Source organism: Spinacia oleracea, chromosome 3 (genome assembly GCF_020520425.1).
Source record: "Spinacia oleracea cultivar Varoflay chromosome 3, BTI_SOV_V1, whole genome shotgun sequence".
NCBI classification, from domain to species: domain Eukaryota; kingdom Viridiplantae; phylum Streptophyta; class Magnoliopsida; order Caryophyllales; family Amaranthaceae; genus Spinacia; species Spinacia oleracea.
This window is the reverse complement of record NC_079489.1, coordinates 27409849-27428972: the sequence shown is the minus strand read 5'-3', so window position 1 is coordinate 27428972 and position 19124 is coordinate 27409849. Positions and strand designations below refer to the sequence as shown.

Sequence of the window (19124 nt, the reverse complement as noted above, 5' to 3'; positions counted from 1 at the left end):
ACTTGCATGCAAAACATGATTTCTTCAGATTACTTGAAAAAACACAAATAATTGAAAAAACACAAGATTTCTTCAGATCGAACAAGGCATGCAAAACAGGAAAACAAAATCAGGCATCCCTAATATTCAGATCGTTTACAGAGCAGACATGCAAGTGAACAAACATTCGATAAAACACCAGATCTTTTCAGATCAAAACAAATAAGACATGCAATTGAAAAAAATCATCGATTTCACTCCCAAACTTCCAGATCAACAAAACGAATACATGCAAATGAAGATAAAATCACAAAAATCAAAATTTGCACAAAATATTATCCGAAAAACCACAAATCATCCGAAAAAATCACAAATCATCCGAAAAAATCACAAAAATTTACAAATAATTCCAAATAAATAAAATAAATTTAAAACCACAAAAAATATACCTCATCTTGTTCATCACCCCCAAAAAATCTCAGATCTGTAGCAGTGGGCAACCGATCGTCATACCTCGACTCCACCTCTTCACCAGGCTCCACTTCCCTCTTCTCCCACCAAGCTTTCAAATAATTTCGAGTACTAGTATTCTCTTTCTGGGCCAACCTCAGGTTATTCAAATACTCACCTGAATACGAGTGCTCGTTGTTGGGACAATGGCATTTGGACCCTCAATCACAATTAGGGTCAGGGATTCTTTGCCCAGAAGTACCCATCAGAGAGCCCGCAAGAGATTTGGAAGAAGAGGAACCCATGAAACCCTAAAAACTCACGGATTTTTTCCCAAATTTTTTCGAGAGAAAATCACCAAGAGACAACGTTGAGGGATGATTTTGGGGACAATATTATAGGGGATCTGACCGGAATTTAATTCCGTTTAGAGTTTGTGAGAAAAATTTGTGCAAAAAACCTCATATCTGATCGATCTTCAAGATAAATCGAAGAACAGAGGCAGACTTTTTTAGGGTTTTTAGAGAAACAGAGGGAAGTTGAAGAGAGAAAGAGGGAGACAGAGAGAAAATGTGAGGAGAGAGAAAGTAATCCGGAAAGGAGTGGTAGAAAATGAGGGGAGAGAGAGGTGAAAGGGATGGGTATAAGGCCCTGTTTGGTTCAATGTTAGTAAAGGAAAGGAAGGGAAGGGAAGGGAAAGGAAGGGAAGGGAAAAGAAAGGAAAGGAAATAAATTATATCTTCCCATGTTTGATTTGTTGAAAGGAATTGATAGGAATCCTTTATTTGGTACAATATTAGTAAAGGAAGGAAAGAAGAAGAAAGAAAAATAATAAAAAAAGAAAAAAAAAGCGCACATAGCCTTCAACCAGTGCTCTGCTTCCCACAATGTTTGCTAGCAGCTAGTTCATATAAGGTAACTTATGCTAACTTTATTTCCTTTCGTAAATACATCAAAACTAGTGATCAAATTTAAGAAAGCCAAATCTTGGAAATTTATGATGTCAGGTGAAGATTAGGATTTATTTAGTAAGCCTACAATCTTTATTTAATAAAAAAAGGAATACCAGAACTACTATAAAAAATTATGTAAATTATAGAAAATTATGTACTACCATGTTAGTTAAAGAAAGAGAAAACAATTAATAACAAAAACTATTCAGCTTAGTACTACATATTTCTATAACTTCAGTAGCCATTGAAGTTGTAGCTATGTTTGTGGTGTTGGCAACCAGAGACTCTCAGAATACTCCTTGCTCTTCTGATAGCACAGGAAATAGTGGCAAGAGGAAGAGGTCAATGCCATCTCCTAGTGGCATTCAGAGTAATGGAAACATAATTAGAATTTGGTTGTCAACTTCTCAAAAAAGAGAGGAACCTAGTACATCAGGAAGCAAAAGGAAAGAAGTTAGTCAGTTGCTGCAGACTAGAGAAGACCCTGTCATATTACACAGTCAAGTGCGGCCTTGTGTCAGCAGTGTAAGACCAGATACTATACATCTATCAGAGGAAAAGATGTCTCTGGATTGAAAGCGATTACAAGCTAATTCTATATACTCCAATAGGATGGCAATCACTTGTTGCATACATAACTTTTAAAGTTTTCCCATTTGAAGGAAACATTCAAAGTTTCAAACCATCATACATTTCCAGCAGATCTTTTATCACAATCAAGTTCATGAGCCATAGGTAAAGACAATCATGCATCTCCTTCCCATGTAAAGCTGACCATGGAAATTAGATGATTGGAGTTTGGTGTATGCGTTCAAATGCCGACTCAAAATCTAATTACCTTGAAGGGTATGCAATCTATCTTCTCTAGTTAATGCATCTTTTATTATCCTTGAATCAGACGTTGTTCCCTCCCATCCAGGTAATACATAAGTGAACTTCAAATCAAATGTACATGCAGCCAAGTCATTTTGGGTAGGCCAACTTTTTCTACCACGATACCTTGGTGCATTAGTATTAGAAACTTTGACACGAGCATGTGTTCCATCGATAGCACCAATACAATCCTGACATCAAATTGAACTTACACAAATTTATATCTCTAAACGTACACTTATAACCAAGAGTTACTGACTGGAATTATATTATTGTTTACCTTGAAATAAGGGTAAAATCTAGCATTGTTCAAAATCTCCAAAGGAACAGTTGAGCCGTCAGGTTGTATAAGAAATTGATCTTCTAATGAAATTATAGCTTCCATAACTTTATGAAAATATCGACTTATGGTCTCACCGGAACGACGAAATGCAACTTGCAAAACACAATTCCTTTCATTGTGGGATATGGCATAAATAAATATTGCAACTTGCTCTTCAACACTAGCATGACGTGCGTCATTCAATTGACCTCTTGTACGCAATAGTGTACATAAACGAGCAAAAGTTTCTGGTTGCATTCGTAAAAAATGGCGACTTCGTCCAGAATTTTTAAGAAAAGAGAAAAGGGTTCTCCTTGCGATCTCTCGTTCAATAGTCTCTTCTCTAGACGGCATGTGATTACAAATTAAAGACTTTTTCTGGATTAAGTATAATCCATAAGTTACCAAACAAATCATTTTAACAGTAGCAAATTGTCTCATTTTATCCCAAGTCGTTACCAAAGACTCAAACTCGCTATCCCCATCTTCTAAAATATATTCGTGGTCAATATGAGTAACGACTTCTTCCATCTATGAATGTATAATAATATCCAACAAAAATATATTAGTTAAACGTAGACAAACTTATTTCTGGTCAATACGATTAAACATAGAGAAAGCTACTGAAATGTCAAGGCGGTGGGCATGATTTTCCTACGGCTGATGTTAACTCTAGCTTCCTACAACTCTCTTTGTCCCTCTCTTAATTATTTACAGTAGGCAGGAATTAAAACGGCAATACATAAACGAATTGATCATAATTAATATCATCCAATATGATTATGTAACTAGAAACTTACATCATCATATTTTGTCTTTTGTGATAAGCAATCTTCTAATATGATTATATAAAATGAATTGGTCAAAATCAAGCAATATTTTTAATAAGAAAACCATGTTCACCGCAATTTATATCACAATACACAAATTGCTTCAAATTTTATACCATAAAACAAGCAATCTTCTAATAGGGAAAGCAATTTTATAATGAAACAAGCAACGTACTAGAAATCAGAGTATAAATCAAATTGCTCAATAAATTAATATTATCCAATATGATTCAATTGAAGCAATACAAATATCAACAAAGAAACTTACTTGAATGAAGAGTAACAAGGGTGCACTGCCGATCGAAGAGAGTAGTAGAGGAAGGTGCAGAGGTTGCAGAGATGAAACAGGGGTTGAAGAAGGAACGTGAGGGAGGGAGAAGTTGATATTTGTATATATACGTGGGAAATTGGGAGGTTTGGCGGAAGAAACGTGGGTTTTACCGCTCAATATTTTTGTTGATAGATTTTAGATTTTTCTTTCCTTCCAAATTCCTTCAATTTTGGGAGGAAAGGAAAGTGAAACATTTATTAAGTGGACTTTCCTTACAATTCCCTTCCTTTCTTTCCACTTCCTGTACAACTTTTAAAAGCAAACACAGGAAATATTATTTTTCCTTTCTTTTCCTTCCAATTCCTTCCAACCAAATAAGGCCTAAAAGGTGGTGGGGAAGTGGGTTTATGGGGAGTAGAAATTAATTAAATAAGGTGGTTGGGAAATTTAGGTGGAATTTTGGGTGGAATCTTTAGGTTATTTGGTAAATATAAGGGGAAATAAGGGTGAATTGGGATAAAAATTATGTCCAAAAAAGGAAATGGAAAGAACAAAAAGAAACGCCCAAAATAAAAACGGGAAGAACAAAAAGGAATAGAGGGAGTATTTTTCTTCGTAATCAAACCAAGTCTTTTTCTCCGTCGTACCCCGGTAGTTCTCATTTCATGGCGCTCTGTACACCCGGTGGTTGTCACCTCCTGACGCCCCAAATTAGGGTTTTCCCGTCTACTCTCTCTCCTCTCCCTGCTCAATTACCCCTCTTTCACAAGCCAAATTCCAAAATTCTTAAATTAACGAACTCAACCATTGCAACTCCTCGAGCTTCAATGGCGAACGACAATGGCTCTCCTTCCATTTCCGCCTCCCAATACACCGGTGATCATCTTAGCCCTTTTACTCACATTTTTTCATTTGTTTTACTGAAAAAGTCATTGTAGCATAGAACAATTTTGTGTTCAGATTTTAAATTGAATTTGATATTAATCAGGTTTTTATTTTTATTTTTTATTTTGAGCTCTTTTTGTTGGTTTTGATTAGTAGGTCGAATTGGGAAGGTGAAGAGAGTAACTAAAGAGACAAATGTGTTTGTGAAGATAAATTTGGATGGTAAGGGGGTTGCTGATAGCAGCACTTCAGTCCCTTTCCTGGATCATATGTTGGATGTCAGTAATTTCATATCCTATTTTCACAGTACATTTGCTCTCTGTTTTCGGAACTTGTTTGATGCGAAAAGAAATCTGATTATGGTTTTTTGTGTGTAGCAATTAGCTTCACATGGGCTATTTGATGTACATGTCAGAGCTACTGGTGATATTCATATCGATGATCATCACACTAATGAGGATATTGCCCTTGCCCTTGGAACGGTATGATAGGAATTCGTTCTTTTGTGTATTGTGTACTTATTATTATGTTCAGTTGCTTCAATAAAGCTGAATAAAAACATTCGTGGGTTGAACACTTTATAATGTTAGTGATGCTATTGTGTTAGTTTACAGCTATTCACTTGTGTTTCACTTTATTGGACTAGTCTTATATGCACGCGATGCATGCGAGATTATATAAAAAACTAAAAGTTGTGTTATTACAACTATTCATGCTAAATAATACTTCCTCCGTCTTTTAATACTCGGAACGTTTGTTAGTTTCACGCATGCCAATGCATAACTTTGATCATTTATATCTTAAATTCTCTTTATGCAAAAATTATAAAAAGTTGATATTTTGAAAATACACATTGACACGAATCTAACAAGATCCCACATGACTATGTTTTATCTTATATAAAAAGCACTAAGAATAGTCAAAGTAGATTATATGAATAGTGGAAAAAGTCCAAACGTTGCGAGTATTAAAAGACGGAGGAAGTATATATATTTCATATATATTTAAAAGCATCTAATAGTGAAACTATACTCATGCTCTTATAAGACAGATAAATCTAAATCAAAGTACCAAAATAAAGAAATTAAACATATAACGTGTTTCCTTTTTCTTTTTTTTCTTTTTTTTTTTTATTTATTATTCCTGCATATTAACTTGTCTAACCACATTTCGGCCCAATCAATTTGCAGCAATTATAAGAATATTTTGGATTAAAATTTTCGATTGTTGATGGAGGTAGCACCCACAAAAACTTTGTTTCCAAAGGTTGATAATGCATTTTCCATGCCCCGACTACGTCTATTAGACTGCATAAACGTAAATTTTTTAATTTTAAATACAACATGAGCTAATTATTATAACTTTTTATAATACGAACTATATAGACATCAGGAATGACACGTGTCACTTTCTGGTGCAAAATTTTCCCGCCAAAAAATGCTTCCTATAAAATATCTTCTTTACTTTATTTTGTTTTTATATGTTTTTTATTAAAAGAATTATATGCCACATAATAATTTGCTAAAAATAACTTTTGGTAATATTTTATTCAAACCGTTATACTAATAATCGAAAATATATTTACTTAATATTTTGATCAAATATATTAGTATATCGAATATTTTGGTCAAATCGGCTTATCAAACATTTAAAATATGTACTCCGTAATATTTAGTAGGACGAAAATTGTATTGGATGATTAAATGAAATATTAAAGATTTATTAATGATGCAATATTTTTAGGTAGAAAAATATTTCGGTCAAATAATTTAAGAATATCCATGTATACACGGAACCTAATCTAGTACTCAATATTACCCACACCCATTTTCACAATACTGGTTATAAGCTCGGTAACTCATCAGGAATTAATTCAAAGTACTCCGTATCAAAGCCTTAATTGCCCACTATAAAAAGTTAAAGGCCATTATAATTGCCTTAATTCTAACTCTTATCAAAACATCATCCACACTTTCTCGGATTACATAATGCGTTAATTGCCATAATGCGTTAATTACCATAATTGCCATAATGCGTTACATTTTTAGATTACAATGAATTTTATACATGTATGTAGAGGGTAGTTTAGTAATTTAAGGTGGACACCAAAAGCGTGATTACAAAAATAACCCTCCCATCTTGGCTTATATAATAGAGACTCGCCGCGCATCTATTACATTATACTAAAACAAACACAGACACCGGGAGACACGTGTGTCTCCTGGTGCAAAAAATTTCCTCCAATTTTTATTTCCCTAAAAAGTATACTTTTTTTTATTTTTTTATTTTCTATTTATATATGGAAATAACATATGCCACGTAATAATAACTTGCTAAAAATGATTTTTGTTAATATTTTAGTCAATATAAATAATGTAGAAAATATATTTACTCAATATTTAGTTCAAATCAGAATATTACTATAATATTTTTGTCAAATTAGCATATCAAGTATATAATATTATGTAATACTACGTACGTAGTAGGGGGGAAATTGCATACTATGTATTAGATTAGTAAATGAATATGTTCAAGATTTAATAATTATCTAGCAACTTTAGGGAGATAAAATTTTGTTCAAATAATTTTAGAATATCCGTGCATGCATGGGACCTATTCTAATTTATAATAAACTGAACATATGAATTTAGTTTGTTGTTATATTTCTGCTTGAATGTTTATGACATAAGTTTTTTGGTGTAATGTAGGCTTTGCTACAAGCTCTTGGTGACAGAAAGGGAATCAATAGATTTGGAGACTTTTCTGCTCCTCTAGATGAAGCTCTGATTCATGTCTCACTGGTATGTTGTCTTTACATGTAGACATGTAGTTATAGACTCACTGGTAAGTAAGTATTCAACTTCATTTGAGATTATTTGGTAGATCTGAAGCATGGTGAGCTTGTAAGCAAGCTTAAGCAGTTTGAGTTTTGATTGAACTATGGCCACTAGCAGATATTAGAGTATTGGATTTTTAATTATGTTGGACCAATGTGCCCTAATGCAATAATGAAGGGATTAAAGCTCCACAATACTCTTTTGAAGTATATACCTAACACAGTTTCCAGTCTGTGTATGTATAAAACTTATGAAACTTATATATGTCCCCCCTCCCCCCCTCCAAAAAAAAGTGTGAAGGGAGATTTCTAATGAAGTCAAAATTTCCTTGTCTGCTGATAGGATTCTAGGAAGGGAGGTAAGATTGGCGAGACCTTAAATGGACCCCAAGCCAGCCGAAAGATGCTGAGAGGGATATGAAAGTTTCAAATCTGTTTGTTAGATTTAAGGTTATGTTCATTGTTGCTATACCTGCAAGGCTGCGATGAATCCTAAAGATGGATTTTCTGCAGAGAAAAAATCTCTTCTTTAAATGTGTATACGGTAGAGGTTGGCTGGAGCTGATTGTTACGCAGCATTTAGAACCAGTCTTGAAGTGAATTAAATAAAAGAAATGAAGAAGTAAGAAAATGAGACAACAGTATTTTGAACTACAAAGTATACCATTCATGAGGTTTTTCCCGTTTTTCTCTGAAGTTGTTGCGAGATCCTTGGTTCTAGGTTTTGAAAAAGAGTTTAAGGTCATACCACTGGCTATCTGAGAATGAGACTTTGATATGAAATATATTTCAGATAACAATAACTTTGCATTTACTTATCTGACCATGATTGAACTGCTGGTGGTCTGGGAAAGACGAATAAAGGTGTGAAGGTTAGTATTAGGTGGAATAAAAGAACAAAGAACAGAAGCTATATAGCCACTCTGCAAAAATATACTGACCATGAAGGAAAAGAAGTTTCAATCTTGGAGATTCAAAATGAGAACTGAGTTATTAACACGTACACCACACCTTTGGAACTTTTTAATCAAAGAATCTAAAAATAAGCAAAAAGAAAAAAGACATATCTGTGCTTGTTTTCTTAGGCAAACAAGGCAGTATGTTTTCTTCAATGTTTGAAGGTATTCGTCATTACAAAAAAAAAGGCCAATTTCTCATGTTATCTAAATAAATGAATCAAAAAAATTATTGCATTGTCTCATATTCTGAGGGACGTAAGCATCAATGTCAAGGAACAATACCCTTTCAGAGGAGGAGGCAATTTGAAAAGCGGCTAGTGGTAACCTTTATGAATGAGCATGTTTGCAGAGGATTTGTCAATACTGGAGACCTTAAAAAAAAGTGTTGAGTTAAATGATAGGGAATGTTAAAAGGACTCAGCTATATGAAACAAAATTTGTGCTCTGAAATATGCATGTTCTGGATTGTTTGAGTCAGTCAGTATAATGATTTCTGCTTGCATTGTATGTCTGAACTTGGGGAAATCTGAAGACTTCAAGAAGAAAGCAAAGTTAAGGATCTGATTTTCTCAATTTTTTGTCTGAGAAAAAACAGGACTATAAACCAATAGAAACCGCTGTCCTTGTTCTATGCTGCCATTACGCTTTGGCTTGTTTGTTTTTTGAATTGATGTTTGGTGGTCCTTTAGTAAATGAAGATGGAAAATTGTTGCATTTGACTTTTCCGTGGACGTGCAAAGGGTTATTGATAGGTTTGAGCTGTCAGCTGTCACTCATTAATACTTGTGCTTCTCTTCTTTCTACCATGTGAGGAAAAGGGAAGATTCCTTCCTTGCATTGGTGTGGAAAGCCCTTAGCCTTTCAGCATGGTTTTATTGTTCATTATGGTGTCGCACTCTATGGGAAAAAAACAATTTTCTCATGGGAGATTCATTTTATTTTGGCAGAAGAATGAATAATGTCTAAATTCAACAAGTCAGTACGTATAATATCTATATTGTGTCTTCGTTGCAAAGCTGTAACTTCCCCTGAGCTACTTCTATAATTTTCTGAACTTCTCAGACGCACATGTTTCTTTTTCAGGATTTATCTGGAAGACCCCACTTGAGCTATGATCTACAATTCCCTACTGAAAGGGTTGGAACATATGATACACAGGTTACTTCGAAATATCTATGACTTGTTTATTCTCCAGTTAATTTTTATGAAGATATCAGCGATTCAACGTATAGTGTGAAAAGTTTAATACGTGTATTATGGAAATGTAGGTTGGGATTACCCTACCTTTTTCACGTTCTTAGGAAGCAAGCAAATATGCTTAGAGTTTCAACTCTGTTAAAACTTGTCTACTTTGTCTTATAATACTCCTCTGAGCACAGATTAACTAATTGCAGTCCTCACTTATTCTGAATCTCTCTTTATTCTGTTTATTCTGTTACTCCCTCTATCTCTTTAAACTTGCCCCACTTTCCTTTTTGGGTATTGGTTTTGAGTTTGCTTCATACTATAAATGACCATGAGGTCCTCCGGTTTACTCTCACATAGTCTGCTCCCAGCACTTTTCTCTTTCATTAACTCCACCCAACCAGTAGTATAAAAGTAACCACACCCCAGTGGACAAAGGGAGAAAACAGTCAACCCCGATTTGGAAGTTTGAAGCATGCTGGCCTTCTAATGGTCATTGTTGCAGTTAATTGACATGCTGATCTACTGGGGTAAATATGCTGTGTATTATGTATCGTGGGGTTTTAGTTCTTAACAAATCTATGCCTAGGACAGATCTTAATGGTTCTACTTAATGCAAGCTGTATCCAGAAAAGCACCTTTTATCCGGGCTAATTAAAGCATTATGCTAAGATGTATCAAATATGGCATTATGCCGTGTTTCTCACCATTGCATATTAAAACATTGGAAAACTATTCCATTTGGTTAGCTGTCCGATATTCATTTGTGATCTTTTCTATTTGTAAATTAGTATAAGACATACAAGTATGTAACTCACAATGGAGTCTCTGTTATTAGCTTGTGGAGCACTTTTTCCAGTCTTTGGTGAATACTTCTGGCATGACGCTTCACATTCGGCAGGTTAGCTCACTTTTCCCCCTTTACTCTAGCAGCTAATTAGATTATGAACTCAGAGGCGTTGGTGAATTCTGAAGCTTAATTTAGTGAATGATTATGATGTTGAAGCTTTTTAATGTTTTTATTCCCTTTATTATTTTTCAAGAATCATACCAAGCATTTGTTTTCCTTTTAGGTGTTGGATTGGTTATGGACAGGGTAATTGGGCAAGGTATGATAATTGCAGAGTTAGAGTGACAAAAGTCACAGTCAATATCCGTTAATGTATTAGTTGAATAGAAGAGAGTTGTAAAGAATATATTGAATTGTATAATTAACGCTCCTTGTAAAAGATCAAAATCTTTCATCTTTCATCCTTTTTGAGAAATTTAGAAAGGTTATGTTAGTCCTCATTCCAGAGTCTATTTAGTTTTGAATATTCATTTTACGAAGGAAAAATTAAAGAAGGGTTTTTGTTACTTTTTTTTAATATGTTTTTCTCAATGCAGCTTGCCGGGAAAAATTCTCACCACATTATTGAGGCAACTTTCAAGGCTTTTGCCAGGGCTCTCAGGCAGGCTACAGAATATGACCATCGCCGTGCAGGGACAGTGCCCAGGTTTGTGACTTTTGCACAAAATAAATATAGCTGATCATCATATTCGTCTGCCCACAAATTTGACAGCGGAGTCAGCAATTAAGAACTCGTTTTCTCTTTTGTGGTTGGACAATATGTTCTCCCCCCTTTTCGTCACAAATGATTGTGTTTAAGTGTTAAACTCACCTGTCACCCCCTGGATCAGCGATATTACAAATTTGATTACACGTCACCTTATGTCTCTGGTTGTTTGGTGAAGTATGCTGATAGCACTGACCATTTCACCCTGTAAGATAATTAGATAACTTGCATGATCTTAGTTTTGGTGTCATGCATCAATCTGTAGAGAAATTTTGGCAGTCTATATATGTATTACATTTTAACCAGTAGGCAGGCTTCAGAGTCTGAGAAACTTGTGAATGAGAGGAAGTCCTCAAGGTATTTTCAGGGTGTCGAAGTAATCAAAGGAAGAGTAGTTGCATGAAAAGAGTGAGAATTTGCAGGGGGGGTGAACAACAGAAAGGTTTTTGATATGCTCTTTATTGTATTATGCACTTTTGTTGGGGATAGTAGGGAATAATTTAAGTTTCTAATTCCGATCTCCATAAAAACACTTTATCTGGAAATAGTCAAATTCTTGGAAATACATTGTTGTCTGGAGATTTGCATCATAGATTTAATTTCCAGAATTCTAATGGTGGTTTTCTGTTTGACCAGTTCAAAAGGGGTCTTATCACGTGCTTGATGACAAGTTCATCCTAATAAGTATGCCTACGGCTAGTGTTCTATCCAAGTGTCGCCTGAATAAAATATTTGGTGGTTCAGACAGATCATATGTCGCTTGAGTTTAAAGTGTCCGGTAAGGATGCTGCATCTGTCAATAATGGCTGTTGGACTTCAAAGCAAAGGCCAGGATCCAGAATCTGAAGAGAACACTAGAGCTAATTCTTTTTATGTGACCTGTGCAACTTTCATAGAAGTTGATACTTAAAATCAGTACACATGTCTGTAGAATTGTATCTGAATTTATGCCCTCAAACTGAACTGGGCTTCATGTATTGTATCAGTATATAGCAAGCTGACCTCAGTTCATCTCTGTTTTGATTTATAATTTGTCTTTACTGATGCACTCAGTTTGACTGCAATATTATGCTTGCAAAAAGGGATGCCTGTTTATGCCCAAGTATAATCAAGTATATGACAATGGGTGGAAGACAAGAAATATGCAGGTATGTAGCAGAAAATTCACTGGAAAGCTTGAACCAGGTATCTATACAGGAAAAGTTTGGCCATGTACAAAAATTCTTCAACAGTTTCTAAATGGTGCAAGATTTGACATTTGACTTCATCACTGAGTGAAGCTGATACCTTTGCAAATACCTTTTCCAGCTCCATATAAGATTCCCGCGAGACTAAAACTTAAAGCTCTTAGCAGAAAGCTTAGTAGTACTATGTAATTCATCTTTATCTCCATTGCAAGCCTTGTGGAATGTAAGTAGTGTTTTACAATAAAAGGTAATGACAAAGAAGTGAACTTGCCTCTTAAATAATCTCGAATTGATTCTGAAACGTCTTCGGAACCTCCTTGGCTGACTTCAGGTAGGCTTTGCCGGAATTTGTTTTTTCATTGGGATCAAACAATGACTTAATCGGGTCCAATACACTGTCATCCTCTTGTTTATCATCTTATTTATACACAACCTTTACTGGTTCTGATAACCTTTACTGGTTCTAGTCCTTGTTCAAAAAAAAAAAAAAAAAAAAAAACCTTTACCGGTTCTGATAACATACCTTGCCGGAATTTCAGAAAGGCTACTAGTGAAGCAGCTGAACATAACTGTCTCCAGCTAAATTGGGTGTAAGAAGATGATGTAACAATGCTTATGCAAGCCTATTACTAGAAGAAGGTTTAATGTCAATATATGCTTTATCTATGGGGTGTCCTACCGGCATGCCGATAGGACTCCCATAAACAAATTTTCTTTAAGGGTTAAGCCGGTTATTTAAGACGATTATCATCTTTGTCGTCGAGCCGGCCTAATCATACTCACTTATGAGCTAAATAATGATAAGCCACGTCATTAGACCCCTCAAGGAAGCTTATGAACATGTAATCATACATTTAAAATCACCTAGCATGATTATAACATTGATCCAATTATATAATTCTCAAATTTGCAATTTTTAATTGGATTTTTTGTGATTTACCACCTAAAAAAATTCCAAAGTTTTTATTTACCACCTCAAAATCTCAAAGTTTTAAATTACCACCCAAAAAACAAAAAAAGTTATTTTCACCACCTATTAACAAAATACTTAAAGGAGGCGTGAAGTTAATTATATGGTCAATAAATAATGCACAAACCTGTCAAATAAATGGGCAGCTTCCTGTTGTCTATTCTTAGAACACGCCACAAACGTATGTAAATCTATAAATATACTTTGTATTGTGATTAATCTAGGTTTGTACATGAGATTCTATTATGGTGATTTGTTTCGCACTCGATTAGATCGTAGTAAATCACAACAGTGGTATCAAGAGCCTCTTGTACAAGTTTATTTTGATCATATTGAAATGTTTGTTAAATTAAAATCTGTAATTTTAGGGTGGAGAATTAGTTGGATTAATTTTGGAGTTTTTTTCGTTTAATTGGATTAAATCGTATACAAAACATAGCAGTATATATGTTTTGTATACATCATATTGATAACTCACATGTACGTTTTATTTTGTGTTGTCGATTTGATTAAACTCATAGCGTTGTCTATTTTTGCTAAGAGATTGTAGTTATATTTTTGGGAACTATGTTCCATCTTATTAACATCCAATTTTATGTCACTTGTATATGTCTTTCCTATGTATCATATTGGTAACTCATATGTATATCTTACTCGCAACTCATAATTTTGTCTATTATTACTGAGATTTCACAGTTATGTTTGTGGAAATCGTATTCCATCTTATTCATAGTCTATGATATGTGACTTGTATTTGTCTTTTGTATAGATTTCATTCTAACTCATGTATGTCTTAAAGTACTAAGTTTTTGTGGGTGTTTGGAATTATATGTTGCGTTATTAACATATTGCCAAATTGTTGCTACTCTACATAGATGAATCCTAATACGAAAACCTAACACGTTAAAGCCTAAAACTATAACCTTGATTAGATTAATTCTCCTTGAACATCAACGAACAATAGATTATCACGTCAAAGTTATACAGTCACATCATTTACTAACCACATAGCATATGTTAGGTTTTTATGACTTATAATACAATATTTTTTTTTGGTACGAATGAGCCACAAGGGCAATATAAATTACAAATGGGGGCGGGGGATTCGAACCTGAGACCTATTGTACACAGGCCCTCAGTCTTAACAATGCTGTAATTTTGCCACCATATTTCAAGTTTATATTTTTGTATTTTTTTTACCATCTATGTAAGTGTGAGCGATTTCCTTCAATATTGCATAAAGATCCAATAATTCCCTAAATACGTTACTTTTTAAGTTATTTCCCACCATACCGTCCACGTAAGCAAGGGAGAAAGAGAAGTAATTTTTTTTTTTCCGGTTCAGCATTGAACCGCCATATGAGATAGCGGTTTCGTTTTAAAGCAAACCGCCATCTCAGATGGCGGTTCAATGTTATAAACCGCTATCCCAGATAGCGGTTTGCATTAAAACAAAACCGCTATCTCAGATGGCGGTTTACTTAATTGTAAATTATTTTTAACATGAATTACAGTTTAAATAGAAATATAATTTAGAAGTAACCTCTTGTGACATCAATTGTGTCTGTAGCTCAGTGGATAGAGTGGGTTGTTTCTACGCAGGAGGTCATGGGCTCGAATTCTACCTGATGTGTTTATTTCTTTTTAACCATTTTTTAATATTAATTATAAACATTTCCAAATTCAACTTATCAACATTAGTGTTTGTAGCTCAGTGGATAGAGCGTTTGTTTCCTAAACAGAAGGTCGTGGGTTCGACCCCTAGCTGATGCGGTTATTTTTTTTACCATTTATAAATAGTACGTGATTATAAACCGCTATCTCAGATAGCGGTTGTCGCTTGGTTGAAAAAAAAAGAGACCGGTTTTAATGCTGACGTGGACGGTATGGTGGGAATTAAGTTAAAAAGTGGCGCATTTTGGGAATTTGACGTTCTTTACACAATATTGAAGGAAATCGCTCTGTAAGTGTAGAAGTTCAAATTCCTTTCTCTTATAAGTAGTGGCCCTTTCGAAAACAAGTACTCACTCCATTTCTTTTTGATGTATCCATTTGGAATCTGGTGTGGTTTTTAAAAAAATTGGAATATTGGTTTGTATGGGTATAAGTGTAATGATTGGGTGTAAGAGAATATAATAAATAAAGGAGTGAAAAAATAAGAAAGAAATAAGGTAAGAGAGAGGAGTGATAATGATGGGTGATAAAGGAGGTGAGAGAGTGGGTATATGGGGAAGGGAAAAAAATTAAATATTATGGGTGAGGAAAATTAGGTGGGAATATGGGAAGAATCTTTAGGTATTTTGGTAATTAGATAGAAATGTAAGGGTATTTTAGGATAAAATGTATGTCCAAAAATAGAATAGATTCTAAATGGATACAACAATATGAAACGCTTAAAATGAAAACGGATACAACAAAAAGAAACAGAGAGAGTACATTACTATATATATACACACAATTTATGACATAATATTAAATGGTCGTCTTGTTAGAACTATGTCATCTCAAAGTCATTTTTTATGGCACTAATGTCTTCTTCATCGGAATATAATCATGATTAGCCATTAATTGTGTAAATTAAATATGCATTACGTGGACAAAATATTGAATAGATCTATATAACCACCGGTTAGTATACATAACAAAATTACATTGGTACCGTTATATTATGGAGAGAGTATATATATAAAGTGTGTACTAAATATAAATAATCAACTCCAAATAACAAGAATTAAGATATGAGCACAAAAATTACGTCGTGATTTATTATAGTAATAAACTTTAGTATACAGACACGTGATATATAATATATGCTACATGCCATTGCTTAATTTAGTGTGCATAATGGGCAAGTAAATATAAATATGTTACATGTACTATTGTATTAATCAAATTACTTTTATTTTATTTTATTATTAAAGCAGTAATACCCTTAATTCTTGTTAATTATAATTACAATATGTGGTTTTGAAATGGACAAAAAGGTCTGTTCATTATCAACTCTTTATAAATCTCGTCTAATTTAATACAATTCTCCTCCATCTGTTTGAATGAGTATTTTACGTCAGCTACGTCAATGCCAGAGTTATCTTTTAAGCATCTTTACATAAAAGACAATGGATGAATAGTATTATACCAAATGGAAAAATGTTGGTTATGCACTCGGTACACAAGGTTAATTGTGCACCCTATTTTTAAATGAACATTTACTTCAAATATAAAGAACATATTGTTTATACCCAAAGAACATATAGTTAAAATCCAAAGAACATAAGTTAAAATATTACTTATACGCGTACGTTAAAATTATTATCCATATTCATTAGGTGTTCAATGAATGTTCATTAGGGTTCATAATCCAAATTACGGACATATGGTTGCATATGACGTTAGCAATTGAAATTGTTGCCAAATGATAAGAATTGTAGAAAGGACATGAAAGGGATTAATAAAAAAAGTTAGCACCGTAGAACTGCTTTTCGCTCAAACCTCCGACTCTCTTTTATAGTTTATATACTCCATATCAAAATAAATAAATTACACCTGTTATTTATAAGGACACCGATATAATATTTGACCATTAATATATCTAATTTTGTATTTAGAAAATTATAAAAATTTGATATTTTTTAAATATATACCAAGTGTCAAAAGACCAACTCAACCAAAAGCATGGTATCAGAGCCAACGTGACGCAAAGATCACGGGTTCGAATCTCATTTACCCCTCCTTTCAAAGTAGAATATTTCGCGCTGGGTATGAGGAGACCTATGCTGCATCCACACTTCAAGCCTAAAGGACTTTCATGTGAGGGGGCATAATAGAGTATAAAACTATCTTGGGGCTTCAACCATCCGTTCAAGCTTTTGATTGAGTTGGTCTTCTGACACCGAGTCTAATTTAACAAGAGTTTACACAATAATATTTTAATATATAATTATTTAGTCACGTTTGTCAATGCACGATTTCAAACATTAATATCTTCCATTATGCATAAGAAAAAATTATAAAAAGTTGATACTTAAAAAATATTTATTGAGACGAATCTAATAAGATCTCACACGACTATATTTTTACTTAAGTATAAACCACAAAAAGAAATTAAAGGAACTTTTATGAATAGTGTCCAAAACCCTATTATGTCATGTAAATAAGAATGGAGGAAGTACAATAGTAAAAATTTATGGTTCAAAAAGCATTAAAAAACTTTCAGATTGGGGAGAAATATAGAGTGATTATAAATTAAAAAATTGACAATTGCAAAATTGCGGTCCGGATTCCACAAAACTGCACGTGTACCTACTTTCCCATTCCTGGAGTTGCAACTGTTTCCATCCACCACCGTCCACCGTCCACCGTCCACCGCCCACCGGCAGAAATTGTAACAAAGAATGGCGCTTGCGAAAGGAGTATGCCTTAACCACATAGCCAGAGAATCAGCTGACGTCAAACGCCTCGCCGCTTTTTACCAACAGGTTTTCTCTCTATAACTTTACTCTCTTCAACTTCATTTTCATTTTCATTTTCATTTTCATTTTCATCTTCATTTTGAATCACAAACTTTACAAACAGAAATTGTATTATGTGTGGCAGGTACTAGGATTTGAGCAAATACAGAGTCCTAAATTCGGCGAATTTGAGGTGATCTGGCTGAAGCTTCCCCCATCTTTCTCTCTCCATCTCATCCAGAGGGATCCTTCAATTAAACTCCCTGAAGGTCCGTCTACTTTCAAAGATCCTAAGAACCTTCCTAGAGGACATCATCTCGCCTTCACTGTCTCCAATTTCGATCATGTTGTTCAATTTCTCAAGGTAATCATCCTATTTTACATTCTCACTTATCTGCTTTTTTATGATCATCCTGTTTATTTTATTTTTATTCAGAATTCCAATTAAGTATGGAACTACTTTTGTGCTAAACAATCTTTCATTTCCATATACTTATTCCCGAATAGGAGAATATTATACCTGGGATACATGATGCCAGTTGCACACCACGGGTAAACCCACAGGCACAGGCCTTAGGTTGCACGACTTGCACCAAGGGGACGGGTAAAAATCAAGTAAAAAAGTATATTTAACATGATAATAATTGCAGGTGAAGTAGGTTGTTACGACTTACGAGTAGTATTGTACGAGTATTGTCTATCAAGATATTGCATGATCATTATATTATCCTGCATTTAGAGAACCAAAATTAGAGGGGTTTAGTGAAAATTAAAACTGCATTTTATCATTTTATGACGTGGTTCAATTGTTGTCATCAAAATCATGAATTGAGGTGACTGATTTTAAAGTTCTTTTTTTTTTTGAGATGGTCTGATTTTAAAGTTCTTAATACTTACTAATTTACAGGAGAAGGGAATTGAGACATTTCAAAAGACTCAACCAGATGGAAAGACCAAACAGTTGTTTTTCTTTGATCCAGATGGTATGACTCTCTGTCTCTCTACAGCTAATATTTTTCCTTCGGAATTTGCATTAGCTAGATTGTATTAATCCTTCTTGCTTAAGGCTAGTTATAAGAAGTTTGATTTTGTTAGAATGTCTGTTTTTGTGATTCTCAGGTAATGGCTTAGAAGTCGTGAGCTGTTGAACTCTCCATCTCAGTAAAAGTGACTTTCTTTTCTACTGTAATTTTAGTTGTTAAATAAGATTTGTGTTATGGTAATACTTGAAGCAGACCTGCGTAAGAAAGTTATGAAACTCGAGATCTAAAGTTATGATCTTAGCTCTACCTTTGTTTGGATAGTCAACTGATTTCTTAAACTTGAGCTCTTGTATTCAAGACTGATCTCAACTTTGGAGACCTTGTAAATGTAGTTGAAATTGTTGTTTATCTTCTCTTTGTTGCCTGTTTTTATAAGG

General features: G+C 34.0%; 2 protein-coding genes across 3 annotated transcripts; both read left to right on the top strand.

Annotated features, from left to right (window-relative positions):
* Nucleotides 1-4283: 4283 nt before the first annotated feature.
* Nucleotides 4284-12129, top strand: LOC110796929 (imidazoleglycerol-phosphate dehydratase, chloroplastic). 2 transcript variants are annotated; one of them, XM_022002018.2, is made up of 8 exons: nt 4284-4554; nt 4720-4841; nt 4941-5045; nt 7272-7364; nt 9442-9516; nt 10382-10444; nt 10930-11039; nt 11736-12129. In XM_022002018.2, exons 1-8 carry the CDS (start codon nt 4344-4346, stop codon nt 11761-11763), a joined length of 807 nt encoding a protein of 268 aa, XP_021857710.1. In that variant the 5' UTR covers nt 4284-4343; the 3' UTR covers nt 11764-12129. The 2 variants fall into 2 exon arrangements, with proteins under 2 accessions (XP_021857710.1, XP_021857709.1); XM_022002017.2 differs by having other exon boundaries at nt 4288-4554; nt 4717-4841.
* Nucleotides 12130-17496: 5367 nt separating this feature from the next.
* On the top strand, nt 17497-19095 carry LOC110796935 (glyoxylase I 4). The gene is made up of 4 exons (XM_022002024.2): nt 17497-17731; nt 17850-18068; nt 18612-18687; nt 18824-19095. The coding sequence occupies exons 1-4, from the start codon at nt 17648-17650 to the stop codon at nt 18850-18852; spliced, it is 408 nt and encodes a 135-aa protein (XP_021857716.1). The 5' UTR covers nt 17497-17647; the 3' UTR covers nt 18853-19095.
* The last annotated feature ends 29 nt before the right edge of the window (nt 19096-19124 follow it).